The following is a 15,372-nucleotide window of genomic DNA, read 5'->3' on the forward strand; positions in this document are numbered from 1 at the left end:
CTCATAGAATATCTATGTCAGATTACAGACCGATTTAATGAGCATTAACGGGCTGAGTAGTCATTTGAAAAATGGGGCCCCCTGGGGGCCCCGTGGCACATACAGACTAATGGAACCATTTATATATTGGTATTTGTCAATGATTCGGTTCCACCAACTGTCGTAATATTTGACTCACAAATAAATGAGAAAACAACTTTAACGGGAATTGCAGAAAAAAGGGGGTTGGGCCTAAATTTTATTTGAATAAAGTCCAACCAACACTTCAATTTAAATTAACACGATGTTAATTTTTCAATACTCAATACGTTTTCAATAAAAAAACATGTTAGGGTTACCTGACTGTTCTGCTTGGTTTTATACATAAAATTTGAACCCAAAATGTGTTCAGTTAAATGAGCAGTGGTTGAAGCTGATACTTTTTGTTTTAACATGATGGTTATCATGAGGCTTTCTGCAGAGCTAATGCTAATGAGTTATCATTGACTCACTCTATGATTACAAATAATGATCACACTATTAATAATGCCTCATATTGTAACAACTTGTTACAATTTGGGCAGAAACGTTTTGGTCTCAGTATCATTATTGCATTATTGACCAGTTATTGACCAAATACAATGTTCTCGTTGGAGTTCTTTTTATTATTTTTTTTTCAGGAACTCCTTTGTCCTGTAACTCCTCCTAGACTATTAATGCCAGCACTAATGACACATATGTCATCTCATAGGGACAATGTCAACGATGTGCAGTCGAGCCAAAATGTCAAAGTCGCGTCGTGTCAAAAACCAAAATGTTTCTTATTTCTACGAATATTTATCGTACAAGTTTGATGCTTACATTTATGTAAAGCTCGTCTCAAGTGGAGTATTTTATTTTGTTGGACCAAAGCTGTACGACCTACCAGTAAAAACATTGGTTGGGGTCAAAGTTCATGACGTCACAAAAAAACAAAAAATACTTTTTTCCCAATATCTTGGCCACAAAATTAGGTACAGGTTGTAATTTTTGCCATTTTTTTTCAAATTGCCAAATATGTATTTGTCTTGCAAATACAGGTAATAATATATATATATATATATTTATAATTCCTCCCACTGCTGAGTTTGAGGCGACTTCTCTTTCTTCATGCACCAATTAACCTTTTCTCACTTTGTTTCTCACTGTGTTTCCCAGACAAACCCACGCCTACAGCTTCTGACCTGAGTGTAAAATATCTTCCTCTTCCCTCTTTCTTTTTCTCCACTCCCTGTATGGTCGTCTCACCTTTCCTTTCCTTTCCTTTCCTTTCCTTTCCTTTCCTTTCCTTTCCTTTCCTTTGATCCGACCCTGTCTCCGCACACACACCGTTATGTAACTGTATCTTCTGAGTGGGAAAGGGAGGGTTTATCTTCCAGTTTGAGATCATAGCTCTGACTTCCTCCCACCCAGCGCTGGTGTAGCAGCCTATAAAGGCAGCCGCTGGCTTTGCCTTCAGCCAATCAGAGCGCAGCATTGTGTTATAACAGGGTGGAGGAATGCGAGGAAGGACGGAACTTTCCGGGAAGTTCATGGCAAACGAGTCAAAGGCTGAGATTTTTTGGTGGAGGAGTTGAGCTGAATTCTAGTGAGAGTTTGGACTGTGTTCACCTGCTTTTATTGTGAAAAGTCTGTGTAAAGCAAATTCAGCCATTTTCTTTTAAACACATTAAATAGTTCATAAATGTTTTCCTTAAAACATGTAAAAAGCCATTCGACCATTTAGAATGTGATTATGGAGCGACTGTGTTTCACGTGTCTGTGTTCAGGGTTTAATGGATGGGTCAGAAATCATAGCCGCGTTACGTAACAGAGCCATCATTAGCATTAACCTGACCCTGCTGCTGAAGCACACCAAACTTCCACAGCCTCCAGGGGGCGCAGTTCTGCCCCTAGCCGAAAACAAACCACATGTTTAGACTCAGGGGAATAAAACGCGTCTGCTGGTGCCATATTTTCTATGAAATTAGTTTTTTACCAATGGTGGGTGCAGTTCTGAGTCTACCAGGGAGAGATGCACCTATTCGGACTGGGGCAGAGCAGACCTTTTCACTGACACATTGTTTGGTCTTTCACACTGTCCTCTCCCATTGGGTTAGGGTGAATACACAGAATTCCCACGCAATATAAAAGAGAGGTTTCATCATCTTTCCCCTAATGCAACGTCTGCCAAACATGCTTTACTCGTTCAATAAACTCAACTATTGTTATTAATTTCATATTTAAACAGCAGAAATGCACTGACGCAAACACGCGCTGAGATCACGCCAGATTTGACGTTAGCTACACATGCTAAAGCTAACGTTAGTCCACCTGTTTTTTTAGTGAAAAATATGGTGGTATAATAATGTACCAAAAATGTTTTGAGTCTGTGTCAGAAAGATATTTACATTGAGAAGGTGAAGTTTTGCCTGAGAATTGACATTTGCGCCCATTTGACCGTCCGTTTACGAAGACCAAATATTAAACGTTAGATAGAAACTGAAATAAAAGACATAGAGTAGGATTCATAGATCAATAATGAAAGATCATTCGGTTAAAAAGGTGAAAAAGGTTGAAATTGCGGCTCTAAAGTTAGTTTTGATTTCTCTTATTGACATTGTTGGTAAAGTTTGGTGCATTGCATTGTGGGATGTGGAGTTCTGTAGATAGACACAGAAGTGTTTTTACTTGTACATTTTTAATTGTTATTTTGTACATTTTCTTGTATTTTGTGCAATTTTGATCTTTTGTTTGAATTTAGAGTTGTTTTTTTAGTTTAAATTTTGTATATTTCATTTGCATTTTGTTGACATTTTGCACTTTTTTTGGAGCCATTTTGTGTGTTTGTCTGTTTTTGTTGTCGTTCCACTCTTTTTTGTGCATTTTTGTTGTGCTGTCTGTTTCTAGAGTTATTTTCTCACAAAGTGACGAGGACAGTGATATCGCCTCTTTCCACCACACATTGAATTTCAGCTCATTTCCAATCTTTCCAAAATAAATATCCTCCATTGTTTTGCTGCAACGTTAAGTGAAAACAGCAGAAATGTGTTGGGAAGTCACTTTGTCAGAAATCACTGTACGAATGAAGTAAAAACACATCTGCCAAAGTAAACGCACAAAATTACTCTTAAAATCACAGAAAAGGAAAACAAAATTGCTGAAAAATACAAAGAACATTTGCAAAATTAAAACCAAGAATATAGAAAACAACAAAAATACGGAATGCATAGAATGACAATGAAAAACATATGAAGGGACTTCCAAAACACATGAATACATTAAATGGCCCCAAAATGTGTAAAATTATGACAAAAATGCCCAAACAACAGAAATAGACAAACAGTCGATTAAAACACATAAAATGACCAAAAAAATTTAAAAATTAATGACAAAGTATTGAGAAATGTGAAGAATGACAATGAAAAAAAACACCACATTGATTTCCAAAACACATATAAATACACTAAATGTCTCTGAAATGACAAAAACAAAAGATCAAAATTGCACAAAACACAAAGAAAAAATACAAAAATAACAACCAAAAATATAGAAAAATAAAAACAGGACACAGTACAACACAAATACAGACACAACACACAAAACGCCTCCAAAAAAGAAAGAAATGTACAAAGTTTAAACCAAAAATACATAAAATGACAAAAGTTTGCGCAAAAAAAAAACTGCACAAAATGCAAGAAAATGTAGAAAAAGAAGAATGTTCCTAATGTTATCAATGATGTCATTGGTCAATGAAGAATCAGCTGATGTAACGGAAACAAACATTCATCCTCAGACGTATCCATGACAACCATTGGTTCTCATGGTTTAACCTGCATTATATTCTGAACTAAAAGCATTGGAATCAATGATTGAAATATGTGAAGATGGTTGATGAGGAGACGTTTCTGTAAGGTTTGAGGGCAGGACCAGAACATTCTATAAACCATCATCTGATTGGTCCTGCTCACAAACAGCTGTGACTGCACTGAGATGTAATCACTCTATTCATATTATTGGTCAATAAACTGGCTTTAGAATGAGACGATGAAGCTGCTCATCATTAGATTAATGATCTCAGCGCTCAGGAGGTGATGGTTCTAATCCCACTGAAGGGAAACCTGTTGAGAACACGTGTTCTCTGTTATTGTCCACTGCTTTCTTCTTCTTTTCTTCTTTGTTGTTTTTGTCTTTTCTTTGTCATTTTCACATTTTCTTCTTTTTAGTCTAATTTTCTTCTTTTTTCTTCTTCTTTCTTCTCCTCCTCCTCAAGAAAAACGTATTCTTCCTTCTCTTCCATATCATTTCCACTATTAAAGGTCAGGGTGACTGTGCTAATGTAACCTCAGACACATGTGAACCAAATACATCCAACAGACGTTCTCCTCTGTTCACGCTGACGTTCTATTGTGGGAACCCGGGAGATGTTCCATCTTTCAAAAATCCCTCCATCCGTCTCTCACAAGTGTGTGTGTGTGTGTGTGTGTGTGTGTGTGTGTCGGTGCATAAGGATGGCATTCCTTCCTTCTTTCTCTCCTCCCTCCCCCATCTCTCTCTCTCTCTCTCTCTTCGTCTGTAGAAAAGGTACAGACTCAGTCTGTGTGTTTTAGAGGCAGGGTGAGTGGACGAGAGACACAGACACACACACACACACACACACACACACACACACACACAGAGAGAGAGAGAGAGAGAGAGTGGAGTGAATACCTTTTGTAAAGGAGCAGGAGCTGAATGAGAGTGGTGTTGGTGGCACTTTCCCACCATATTTAGACGCTTCCCCCAAATGCCCATGGCCCCCCCCCACAAGGACCCACGGATGTGCGAGAATGGATGTGCACGTACACACACGTACCCAGGCCTCAGTAGGCATGTGTGTTAAATGCCAGCACAGATTTAAGTTGTCAGCTGATAAGAAGGGTTTAAAAGGACTTGGATCAATCTCAGTGTGTGTGTGTGTGTGTGTGTGTGTGTGTGTGTGTGTGTGTGTGTGCGGTAATGAATAGTCATTCAGTTACTTCTGAGCTCTGACACCTGAGAGCATTCCTTAATGCTTAACACACCCATTACGAGGAAGACGAGACTGAAAGCTCGTTTTGTGCCTTTTTCTCGTCTCTCGTTTGTTTCTGTGTTTTTACTTTGATACACACCAACGATGCTTTGATGCTTTGCTTTCATCCTGTAACTCACCACATCGAGCACAACCGAGGGTTAGGGTAGTGTGCATGTGCTCATGAATAATATGTAAAACAGACATGGGAATGTTGTGTGTCTGCCAAAGTAAAAGCACAAAATTACCCAAGAAACACACAAAAAAACAATAAAATAGCAGGAAAATAAAAAAGTATAGAAAATATCTCCAAAAACAGACACAAAAATACACAAAAATGTGCGTAAAAACAACAGAAACATCCACAATGACTTCCAAAACACACAAAATGGACATTATCACAACATAATGCAAATAAATATGCAAAATTGAAACTAAAAATATACAAAATGACTGAAAAGGACAAGAAAATTGCACAAAAATACAGGAAGAATCCTAAAATTACAACCAAAAATATAGAAATATCATCAAAAACAGACAGTACAACAAAAATACACAAGAATAACAACAAAAACAGGTAAAAGGACTTCCAAAGTATACACACACACACAACATATCTCCAAAAAAGCACACAGGACAAGTCTTTAAACCAAAAAAAACATAAATAACTCCAGAAACATACAAAAAGAGATCAACATTACACAAAAATACAACAAAATATACAAAAGACAGAAAAGTTAAAAAAAAAACGCATAGAATGACAACCAAAAACATACAAAGACTATTCAAATACATATAAATACACAAAATGGCCCCAAAATGTGTAAAACAACAACAAAATCACACAAAAATAAAGAAATAGACAAAATGACAGATACTGTATATATAGCAATCATCAATAGAAATACGAAAAATAACAAATAAAAACACAAAAAAATGACAAAACACATACAATATGACCAAAAACAATTTAAATAACAGGAAAATATACATAATGACAGAGAAATGTGTAAAATGACAATGAAAACACACAAAATAACTTTCAAAACATACGTAAATATGCTAAAATATGACATTAAAACACATTAAATGACAGTGATTTTGTTGTCATTTTGTTTATTTTCCTGTGTTAATGCTCTGATCAGGTTATTATTCTAGTTCTGAAATTAATATTGATCACGTGACCCTCAGATTGAACTCTTCTTTGCGTAACAACATCCAGGGCAACGTAATGTTTTATTTTGAAAAGAGAAGTTTCTATGAACTATTTTTAATTCTCTCTCTCTCTCTCTCTCTCTCATTCTCTCTCTCTCTCTCTCTCGCTCTCTCTCTCGTTCTCTCTCTCTCTCGTTCTCTCTCTCTCTCGTTCTCTCTCTCGCTCTCGTTCTCTCTCTCTCGTTTTCTCTTGTTCTCTCTCTCTCGTTCTCTCTCTCGTTCTCTCTCTCTCGCTCTCTCTCTCGTTCTCTCCCTCGCTCTCTCTCTCGTTCTCTCTCTCTCTCTCGCTCTCTCTCTCGCTCTCTCTCTCGTTCTCTCTCGTTCTCTCGTTCTCTCTCTCTCGCTCTCTCTCTCGTTCTCTCGTTCTCTCGTTCTCTCTCTCTCTCTCTCGCTCTCTCTCTCACTTTACTTTGTTTTCTTTCATTACATCACAAACAAAAACTTTGTGGTTTCAGGCAAAAGAAGAACAAGTGTTTCTTCTTTTTGTATGAATCAACCTTTTCTTTTGAAATGTGAACATCTGGTTTATCCCACATGAGAAAATATGTGTTTTAAGATGTTGTGTTGACCACCAGCCCATTTTTGATCCTTTTAAAAGTATTTTTGTTACATTTCTCCCATTTCTGACACTTCTACATCACATTTAATGACTTTTCTACACATTTTTTCCACTTTCCAGACATGTTCATCACTTATAAACCCTTTCTACCACTTTTAGACCTAATGTCACATATGTTGACCCAATATTGTCACTTTTAACCTCTTTTCATCATATTTCATGATTATTTTTTGCCATTTTAACCACATTCACCATTTCTCATGCCCTTTATTTGACAGTTTTAATTAATTGTTCCAATATTGACACTTTGAACCATTTTTACCACTTTTTCTGTCTGTTTTTATCCACTTTAATTTACAACCCATTTCTGAGGTTTTAAAAAAAAAATGGGCTGAAAAGGTTGAGAACCACTGAAGAGAAACACACACACACACACATTTACAACCACGTCGAACATTTCCCCAAAATCCAATGTGGAACTTTTCAATTTTTCCTCCTTTTTTTTTTGTTCCTACATTCTAGCGGCATTCACACACTGTGTGTGTGTGTGTCTATGCGTGTGCGTGTGTGTGTGCGTGTGCGTGTGCGTGTCTGGTAATAACAAATCCTCTGGAAAAAAACATTGTCATCATCATCTTTCAAACCAGGAAATGAATCCCTGTAGATCTATATATGAGTTATAGTACGTTTATTGTTTTAATGATTCATCTTTAGGGCAAAAGTCAACCAAAAATAAACTGATTTAATTATTTTTTAATGGTGTAAAATATGTCCAGTGTCCAGTTTGGGTTTGACCCACACTTTAAGAAACTCTTTCTTTCTTTCTTTCTTTCTTTCTTTCTTTCTTTCTTTCTTTCTTCCTTCTCTGCATTTTTCCTGGCAGAACATACGTTAGCGTTAGCATTAGCGTTAGCATCTGTCTGCGATGGTGTGATTGCATGTTCTCCCAGTGCTTTCAGTAAATACAGACAATACTGTAAGTTCACACCCTGAGATGAACACAGAGATAAACTCCTGCTCTATGTAAGAAGAAGCAAATGAATAAACTAGATGAAAAAACAAGACAGAAAAAAAGAAAGAATAGCGAGAAAAAAGGGGAAAAAATGGAGAAAAAAAATCAAACAAAACCAAGAAAAAAAGAAAGAAAAGAGGAAAAAAGAGAAGAAAAGGAGAGATAAAAAAAAACAGAGAAAAAGGGAGAAAAAAACAATGAAAAGAGAGAAAAAATAGGAAAAATTTAAAAAACCAACAAATCTGAGATAAAGGGAGAGAAAAAGATCAAATGTAAAGATCTCTTTGTAATTGTATTGAGTTGTTGATGTGTTTGACTGGTGACACAAAGACAATAAATCTGTCCTAGTTTGGGTAAAGAACCACACTTTAAGATCCCAACATATTTTCCTGCTTTCTCTGTATTTTTCCTGGCGTTAGCGTTAGCGTTAGCGTCTGTCTGCGATGAGTCCAGTCATGTGTTTAGTGTGTTTTTGTGTCCAGTGAAGGATGTCCAGGGAGCGCTGGGAGCACGGTTTAGGGCTCAGAGGGAAACGAACGCTCTGAGTTCAAATCCTTCAAAGAGTCGCTGAGAGACGTCTTTAAGGGTCGCGTGATGGCGTGTTGGTGTTTGTGTTTGTGTAGCGTTAGCATCAACCACATCTGGATGATCCTCTGACCTTTGAGCTGAAATATAGGACACACACACACACACACACACAGACACACAGCTGTTAGCAGAGCAACGCTAACAGCTGTGTGTGTGTGTGTGTGTGTCACATGCATTCTTTCTATCTTTTTAGCTAAAGTGGAATAAAAACATGTATTTTCCATGAATGAAGACAGAAAATAAGGGATTCACTGAAATGGAATTTTTATTTTAACCAGCTTTTATTTGAAGTTTATTTATTTAAAAAGGGACGGTGCATATTAATAAACATAAAGAAAACATTTTAATAAACAAAAAACAACTTAAAACAACACAATCAGTTTACAAAACACATGATTAAAAACACTTTTTTAAAAAAATACATAAATGTTCATGATTGGGGCATAGTTGGTAAAATTTTTATCCGGGCCCCGATTCTTTGTAATATATTGTTTTCAAGAAAAAAATGAATCCACTGAAATATTAAGTGTGTATTTCTTGACAAAGCAGAAAAATCCTAGATTTCTAGTAAACGAGGTTTTTTTGTAACGCAGGTTCAAATGCTGTTTTTTTAGCACTTTTCCTTTTCTTTTCCACTCCGTTACCATCAACCGTATCCATGGAAACACCAGAACAATTCATATATAAAGGCAATGAAGGACATCCGGGGCCCACATAATAAATTTGTTAGGCCTTAAATGTAAACAAACCTTAAAAGCTTCAAAAAATACAAACAAAAACAAGCAAAAGGACCAAAAAAACTACACATTATATAAGTAAAATAATCAAAATAAATCCCAAAAATACATGAAATGACCACAAAAACACAGAAAAGATGATTAAAATAATAAACTTACAAAAAAAAATACAAAAATACGCAAATAGAAAAACTCAAAATGACATTAAATTGTGCAAAACAACAACTCAATAAACAAAATGCCTCCAAAAACATACAAAATTAAAGAAAATGACAACTGAAATACACATAGGACAATTAAAAAATCTAAATACACAAAATGTATTAGAACAGGATCAATAATCCTGATCATGGTACCGTTATTGATCCAGATAACTGACAATATCTGTAAAAGATCAGATTAGCGGCTTAGTGGAGGTTTGATTCTTGTTATTAGTTATTGTTTTTCATTTTTTAAAACCAAATTAAGCAGAGATTGTGATCTGACACTGAATATATCATCACATGCATGTTTTGGGAAAATAATAATTACACACATTCAGTCTTAATGAAAATGTTAATTTTCGTTCAAAATATGTCATAATATCATGTGACTTCATCTTCTATAATAGAAATATTTGTATAACAAGTTTTGTATGATCCCGTGCAGAACACTTTGACATATTTGTCAGTTTGCTACATTTCTGAAACATTTATTCAGCAGTTTTTTTGGAGAAAATGTGTGATATTGTTCCAAAACATGCGTGGAAGGTATTTCTGTGTCTGATGGTGGTTTTTGTTCACGTTTGGTAAATTACTGTAGGTTTGACATCAATCAGTAGAAGTAATGACACATCAAACATGTTATTTCACTGAAGCATCTCAGCTTTTATTTTCCTTTTTAAATAACTCAACTTAAATACAGTATCTTATTTAATATAAAAATAAACTGAAGGCCCAGCCTTAGTATACGAGGATCAGGGTTTGTTACTCATGGTAACAGTTGAAGTTAAAGCGAGTTGCTTTTATTGTGGAAAAACTGTGTGTGCGTGTGCGTGTGCGTGTGCGTGTGCGTGTGTGTGTCAGTGATACTGACCTGTTTCTCTCTGTACTTTCCCAGGTAGGGCAGTTCAGTCTATTTCTCCATGAATGTACGTCACAATGATGATGACAGACCAGATTCCACTGGACTTGGCTCCGCCCCCCCTCCTGAACGGGGAGGTCCCTCTCATGCCTCACATGGTTAACGGTGACGCTGCACAGCAGGTACACACACACACACACACACACACACACACTGGTGTTTTGATCAGTCATGTTTAGAAACTTACTTTAATCACTTAGTGCTCTGTATGCGTTGGTGACGCTGCCAAACGGTGACCGTTAACGATGAGTCATGAAACCACTTTAGGTGTGTTCACGTGTGTCACAGAAAGTGACAAAGTGAAACAGTTCAGGTGTTTGTTTTACAGATTTAAAAATACCATTTTTTTTAGTTTCAGGGTTTTATTCATTTCTGTTTTGTTTCTGTTTCATCATCTTTCACTGTTTCGATGACTTTACTCTTATTAAACTTCCTGAAATCACACTAGACATGTTAAATAGATTCAACTACTGTTGATGGTGAAATCACGCCGTAAACGTCCTGAGGGCGTCGTTAGCCACGAGCTAGCTCCTCAGCTACTCGTTTAACAGGAAACATCCCATGAAAATGTGTGATATGATCCAAAACATTATAATTCTCTCACACCCTCACATTTAGCATAAAATCGTAAAATAAAGTTGTGTGTTTGGAGATGATTCTACTGTGACGTGTCACCACGTAAAACCAAACAAAACAGAGAGAAAAGGTGAAAAAGAAAGAGAAAAGAAGAAAAAACAGAAAGAAAAGGAGAAAAAAAAGCAAAAAAATAAATTTAAAAAAAAAGGAGAAAAGCAGAAATAAAAGAGAGAATAAAAGGGAAAAATAGAAAGAAAAGGAGAAAAAAGGCAAAAAAGAAATAAAACAGAAAGAAAAAGAGAGAAAAAAGGGAAAAAACAGAGCAAAGTTAAAAAGAAAGAAAGAAAAGAGAAAAAATGGTAAAAAAAAGCAACAAAAAAAGAGAGAAAAAAATTGAACTGATCTTTTTTACTTTCCATTCAAAAGTTTTTCTGTACATTAAACTCACACTAAAGAAAATAAACAGAACAACATTAGAAAAATACTGTCTTCATCCTCAGCCAGTTTTTTTCTTTCAATCATTAGCGACAATAAAAACTGGGACGTAATCTTTTACATCCAGAGAAAATGAGCAAAACCATATATATTAAAATAATAAAGTTCAACAGGTTGATTACAAAATAAAAGACTTTAAGAATTTCAAAATAATGCTTTTGTGATTTATTTTCACTGTTTTTTTTTTCTTCATTCTCTATTTTTCAGTTGTTTGGTCAGTTCAATTATTCCGTGTTTGTTTCTGTTTCATCCTTTTCTACTTGTTGCAAACAGAATTTTCATTAATTATTCATTAATTCCTTTTGTTTTCATAAAAACTTTCAAACTCAATTTTCGACTTTGTCCTTTTGATGCAAATTAAAAGTAATTTTCACTCATCGCGTTGAGAAAATAAGATCAAATCAATCAAATCTTTGGCTTTATACACAAATACAGTATTGAGTTGTGAAAAGGCATAAATAATCTTTATTGAAATAGTTCAGGCAGAAAATGACATTCTTAATGATGTGAATTATTATTTATTGATTTAAATCCTATTTATGATGATTAGATCAGGATCACGTTCTCAGTGATCACTCCCACTGATACGGGGGTTTTCTCTGTCGGTGAGAAACACGGGTCACCCTGTTCTATGTCGGGGTTCCCATGGCAACAGCAGCCGCTGCAGTAGACGGAGTGTGTGTGTGTGTGTGTGTGTGTGTGTGTGAGGGCGAGGTTAGTTTAGCTCTGGGAGAAGAAGAAGAAGATGCTGGAGGTTTATAGACGGAGGCTCACCTGTAGAGCTCGCATGGAGCTCTGTGCGTGCACGTGCACGTGTGCCTGAGTGCACGTGCGTGTGTGTGCGTGCGTGCAATGGAGGGTCACCTGTTTCATGTCTACAGTCACGTGTACTCCCTCAATAATCTCTGTGCGGAGAACATGACGGTAAGGAGAGCGCGTTTCCTGTGCAGAGTCATCATAAATGTGTGTGTGTGTCTTATATTGTGTTACGCTTGTCTCGTGTGTGTGTGTGTGTGTGTGTGCTGTCAAATCAGTGTGTGTGTGAGAGAGAGACAGCTTATCTAACAGCTTTGATTGGTGGAAACTCAGAAGATCAATAATATCGGTTTTTCCCATTTGATTTTTTATATAATAATACATTTTATTGTATTTTCAATGTTGCAAACAAAAAATGCAAGCAAACAAATAAAAGTGTATTGACAGGACAATCATAAAATAGATTAAAAAAATAGTAATAATAATAATGAATTAGATAAGTAAAAATCTGGAATTTTTTGTTTCTGTTTTTTAATTTCAAGAAAGTAATGTTTATTTCTGTTTTGTTTTTTTCAGGTGATTCTGGTACAAGTCAACCCTGGGGAGACGTTTACTATTCGAGCAGAGGACGGCTCTCTGCAGTGCATCCAGGGTCAGTGCTTTTTATAATAATTATTATGTTTTCATCATAAAGCAGCTGGAGACGATTAATTTTATCCGATAAAGATAAAGTGTCGGCCTCATAATCAATAATTAGAAGATCAGAATGCCTAAAAAAACATATAAAAGGTTGAAATTTCTGTTTAAAAGTTAGTTTTAATCTCTACTGTAAACACTCTTATTGACATTGTAGGAAAAGTTTGGTGCTTTGCATTGTGGGATGTGGAGTCCTGTAGGCGATGCAAAGTATTTTTACTTCATTGTTCATTGTTTCTGTGATTTTTTTCCATTTTTGTCCTAGTTCGTTCCCTATAAACATAAATATATTAAACATCCTGCATTATTTCGCTGCAACTTTCAGTGAAAACATCAGAAATGTGTTGGGAAGTTTTTTGGGCAAACACAAGAAATCCCAGTAAGAATGAATTAAAAACACTTCTATACAGTGTTCATGAATCATGTAAAACAGACATGGGGAAATAAAACAAAAACAGACAAAAACACAACAAAATTGCAATGCAAAGAAAAAAATTACAAAATTAAAACCACAAATATAGAAAATAACAATACAATACAAACAATACGACAAAAATACACAGGAACACATGGAAGGACAACAATAATAGACAAAATGACTTCAAAAAATTCACAAAATTGTAACAAAATACAAAAAAAAATACACTAAATAAACTCAAAATATAAAAAGGACTCACAAAATACAAGAAAATACTGTATACAAAATTACAACCTAAAAACACTTCTATACATCTATCTACAGGACTCCACATCCCACAATGCAATGCACCAAACTTTACCAAAAATGTCAATAAGAGACAGTTTATCGTGGAGATCAAAACTAACTTTATACATCTTTTTCTTTGATTTATTATTATGATTTATTAGGCCTCACTTAGTTTTTATGCCATAAAATAAAGTTTTCACATTGATGTGTTTGTTTCCATTTGAAAATATGTAAAAAACCAAAGAAATAAACCAAATGTAAAGCAGTAATTGTCTTATTCCAGCTATAATCCATTGTTGCTATAATCCATGCATTAGTGCACGTTGTCACAGCTCAGGAGGATTAAACCAGTGTCGGCACGCTGGATATTTTCCTCTTCACGTCTGCATTCCTTCCACACACACTTTTTCTCGTGTTGTGCAGTGACACGGGTCACAACATGAATTCATAGAAGTTATGTTTCCATGATTAACAGAGCTTTAAGTTTTTATGTAGCCATGTTAGCATGTTTAGAGGAAACGTTGCATGTTTTAGTCGTTGATTGTTTTGTTCAGAGAAGGATATTAATAAAGAACATGAGTGGGTGTTTGATTTTCAGTTTAAAATAAGAAAATTAAGGCGTTTTTATTCTTGAGGGTCGAGAAGGGATGATCTAAACTTTATAGATTGGTTGATTTTCTTTTTCTGTATCTAAGAATTAAAATGAAATGTTAAAAGATCAAAAAATAAAACAAAACGGTAAAAGAAAAAAATGGAAGAAAAGAGAGAAAAAAATTAAGGTTTTAAATCTTAAGGGTCGAGAAGCAATAAACAAAACTTTAAAACGATTAATTTTAATTTTCTGTTTCTGAAAATGCAAAAAAAAAATACATGTTCTTACTTTGAAGGTGGCAACTTCCTGTCTTGCCATATGAAAAAAAAACATGCGTTTCTTTTGTTTTTAGAAACAGAAAATGAAAATTAACTCATTTTTAAAGTTTTCTTTATCCCTTCTTGATGCTGAGAAAAAAATGTCTTGATTTTTTTTTCTTCTTTTTTCTCTCTTTTTTTCTTTTTTCTCTCTTTTTTCCTTTTTTCCCTTTTTTTCTTTTCCTCTCTTTTTCTCGCTCTCTCCTCAATTTTTCAATCTTCAGTTTTAAATTTCAAAACGAAAAATAAATAATCACTTTTCTTTTCAACGGGAATTCCAAGGATGAAAACACACACACTGACTCTTTTGTTTTCCTACGTTGGAATATTAGCGTACATGTGGAAAGTGCAATCAAAGCATTTCAAGTTGTTATCTGCACATCTGTGAAGACGAGTCATCAAGTGGAAAAGGAAAACGCTGTAAGAGATTAGGAATGTACACACACACACACACACACACACACACACACACGGGAGTTCCCCAAACTAATCTGGACTTAAGTCTGACTTTGATGATGTCAGAGGTGGTTAGTCTGAACCTTTTTGAAAGGACGATGCTTTTATTTTCTTCTCTCTGTCGTTCTTTTATTTATTTGTTGCTTCAGTTGAGTGAAAGTCGTCTTTTTTTGGCTCCGCCCACTGCGTGTAATTACATTTTTAACCTTGAAATCAATGAGTGGCGTGTGTCAGATACAGATTAGACTCAGTTATTATCATTGATGAGCTGATCCAGCTGTTGAAAAAGTGCTTTAATGCTTTCACTGAATACATCGTTTGTGTCATTTCAACACATTTTCACCACATTTCAAGCACTATGACCTAAAAAACTGACATTTTTACCAATTGTTCCTTCAATATTTAATTGGAACACTGTAAAATGACCGATTTCTGTTCTTGTTTTTGTGTTTTTCTGTTAGTTTTATACATATTTGTAGTCGTTTGGTGTGTTTTTGG

At 35.2% G+C, this 15,372-nt stretch overlaps 1 protein-coding gene across 2 annotated transcripts in view; it reads left to right on the forward strand.

Annotated features, from left to right (window-relative positions):
• Window positions 1–15,372, forward strand: part of fndc3ba (fibronectin type III domain containing 3Ba) — a 102,479-nt gene that overhangs the window by 20,015 nt on the left and 67,092 nt on the right. For both annotated transcript variants that reach the window (XM_028438340.1, XM_028438341.1), the window contains exons 2-3: window positions 10,257–10,402; window positions 12,684–12,759. In XM_028438340.1, coding sequence (XP_028294141.1) covers window positions 10,286–10,402; window positions 12,684–12,759 — 193 coding nt within the window. In that variant the 5' untranslated portion in view covers window positions 10,257–10,285. The remainder of the gene's footprint in view (window positions 1–10,256; window positions 10,403–12,683; window positions 12,760–15,372) is intronic.

Source organism: Gouania willdenowi, chromosome 22, assembly GCF_900634775.1.
Source record: "Gouania willdenowi chromosome 22, fGouWil2.1, whole genome shotgun sequence".
In the NCBI taxonomy this organism is placed as follows: Eukaryota; Metazoa; Chordata; class Actinopteri; order Blenniiformes; family Gobiesocidae; genus Gouania; species Gouania willdenowi.